The sequence below is a fragment of the Electrona antarctica genome (assembly GCF_951216825.1).
Source record: "Electrona antarctica genome assembly, chromosome: 13".
NCBI classification, from domain to species: domain Eukaryota; kingdom Metazoa; phylum Chordata; class Actinopteri; order Myctophiformes; family Myctophidae; genus Electrona; species Electrona antarctica.
Genome location: NC_136794.1, coordinates 18,353,220 through 18,355,388, shown reverse-complemented (window position 1 = coordinate 18,355,388; position 2,169 = coordinate 18,353,220). Strand labels below are relative to the sequence as shown.

Below are 2,169 nucleotides of genomic sequence, written 5' to 3'. Positions count from 1 at the left end.
ATAGCCTTATAGATATAGGCTATACTATATGTATAGCCTAGAGTTGTAAAAGTTTGGGGTTGTTGTGACTGGATAGTTAAAACAGTTGTGTATGAGACGGAGATGCAGACTGTCTGTGAGCGCATGCATGGGGTAATGTTTCCCCCTGGATGTCGCTCCCGTGCTCAGGGTGGGATTAAAGAGCGCTCTGGTGTCAGAGCCTTACTGCGCATGTGCTTCAACGGCACTTTCACTACCTGCCACACAAGCGTGTATTTCACATGGGGCAACTGGGAGTTATCATTCACTTGCGTAAATGCTGGCGCTGAGTGGTGGTTATAGCAGTCTCAAGCGACAGGAGGAAAACAAGACAGCTTTTTTCGCCTCTGCTTCTGGCATATAGCCTACTTTATGGATGCCAACATGAATCAGAAAACATAAGTTCTACACTTATAAGGACGGTGCCACTTCCTATATTTTCCAGACGATCTCCGCCGGTGGGGATGAAGAATTAAAGTAAGTAACCTGATCATTATTATAGGCCTATCTCATATCTAATTGAAATATTGAATGATTCGTATGGCAATAATACATTATTTAACCTTATAGGGAAGTGTTTCTTGTGTAATGTGCCCCCATTCAGTAAGCGTATACTGTAACTTCTTGTTCTGTGGCGTTGATTTTCTTCCAGGCAAAACTTTGTGCCAACATGTCTAAACCAATGGATCACGTTAAACGCCCAATGAATGCTTTCATGGTTTGGTCCAGAGCCCAGCGAAGAAAAATGGCCCAGGAGAACCCTAAAATGCACAACTCGGAGATCAGCAAGAGATTGGGAGCGGAGTGGAAACTTCTCACCGAGTCAGAGAAAAGGCCATTCATTGACGAGGCTAAGCGACTGCGAGCCATGCACATGAAGGAACACCCAGACTATAAATACAGACCCAGACGGAAACCCAAAACTCTGATGAAAAAAGACAAGTTTTCTTTCCCTGTGCCCTACAACCTCGGGGAGCACGACGCGCTTAAAGTTAGCGGTCTTAGCGGACTAAGCGGACTTTCCGAGTCCCTAATGAACCCCGATAAAGCTGCGGCGGCGGCAGCGGCCGCGGCGGCGAGGGTATTCTTCAACCCGTCCATGTCGAACCCCTATTCGTTTTTTGACCTGGGGGCGAAGATGACTGAGCTCTCGCAGCCTTCCTTTTCGTACGCATCTCATGCACTAGGGTACCCCGGCGCAACGGCGTTTTCTGGAGCTAGCAGCCCCCACACTCACTCACATCCATCACCGGGAAACCCAGGCTACATGATCCCCTGTAACTGTACGGGCTGGCCCTCAGCGGGACTCCAGCCACCGTTAGCCTACATCCTGCTCCCTGGAATGGGGAAACCTCAACTTGAACCATACAGTGCTTATGCTGCAGCGTTATGACTGGACTTCAAAGAAATTGAAATGTGAACAAAAAAAAGCTGAGAAAAGATATCCATGCAAGAATTTATTATGCATGCACACACCTGTACATGTGATGAAGTGCTCGTCGTCTCAGATATCACATGTTTATGTATATTCATTAATGCCTTTATCTATAAGGTAATGCTTATTTAGAGAACTCTCTAATCGATTATTATCCATCCATCACCTCTCACAACCCAGAGGAAACGAACTTAAGGATGGCAGAAATGCACAAATTGGAGATCAAAGGGTAGGAGACCAGTTTACCCTTGTCAATGTGAAACTCAGTTGAAGGTACCATATTTGATTTCTATCTATTGCAAGTTGCACCTGCTTGATTAACCTGTTGGAATCAAGGGTCGCCTGTAGTTAACAAAGTCCCGCAATGAGTCAGCCAGACATGTCATTCCCATGCAGGAACATGAGCATATACATCTTTTCTCAGATAAACTCGCAGGAGGCTATAATGTTATAATTCATATAGGTTGATGAGGAGGATAACCCTCCACCCCTTGAATGACTGTAAATGTGTACAGATAAATTGCTCTAGTTAATTTGCCATTAGGCTAGTGTTTGACATAGGGCCTGGAACTTGCGTATTTCACTAGAAATCCGGTGTATATTTTGAGTTTTTAAACCGTTTTATAGATGTCTGTAATATTTATTGTTTAGTGGAATCATGATGGTCACCCAGACAATTTAAAAGGACAAACATATAGTACTGTAACGTTTGCACA

The 2,169-nt window shown here is 44.6% G+C and overlaps 1 protein-coding gene across 1 annotated transcript in view; it reads left to right on the top strand.

The window, feature by feature from the left end:
* Window positions 1–275: 275 nt before the first annotated feature.
* The window catches only part of sox21b (SRY-box transcription factor 21b), a 2,210-nt gene continuing 316 nt past the window's right edge, over window positions 276–2,169 (top strand). Inside the window, exons 1-2 of the mRNA XM_079518069.1 lie at window positions 276–495; window positions 671–2,169. The exon at window positions 671–2,169 is cut by the window's right edge and continues 316 nt beyond it. Of these exons, the coding sequence (XP_079374195.1) occupies window positions 689–1,411 (723 nt within the window). The 5' untranslated portion in view covers window positions 276–495; window positions 671–688 and the 3' untranslated portion in view covers window positions 1,412–2,169. The remainder of the gene's footprint in view (window positions 496–670) is intronic.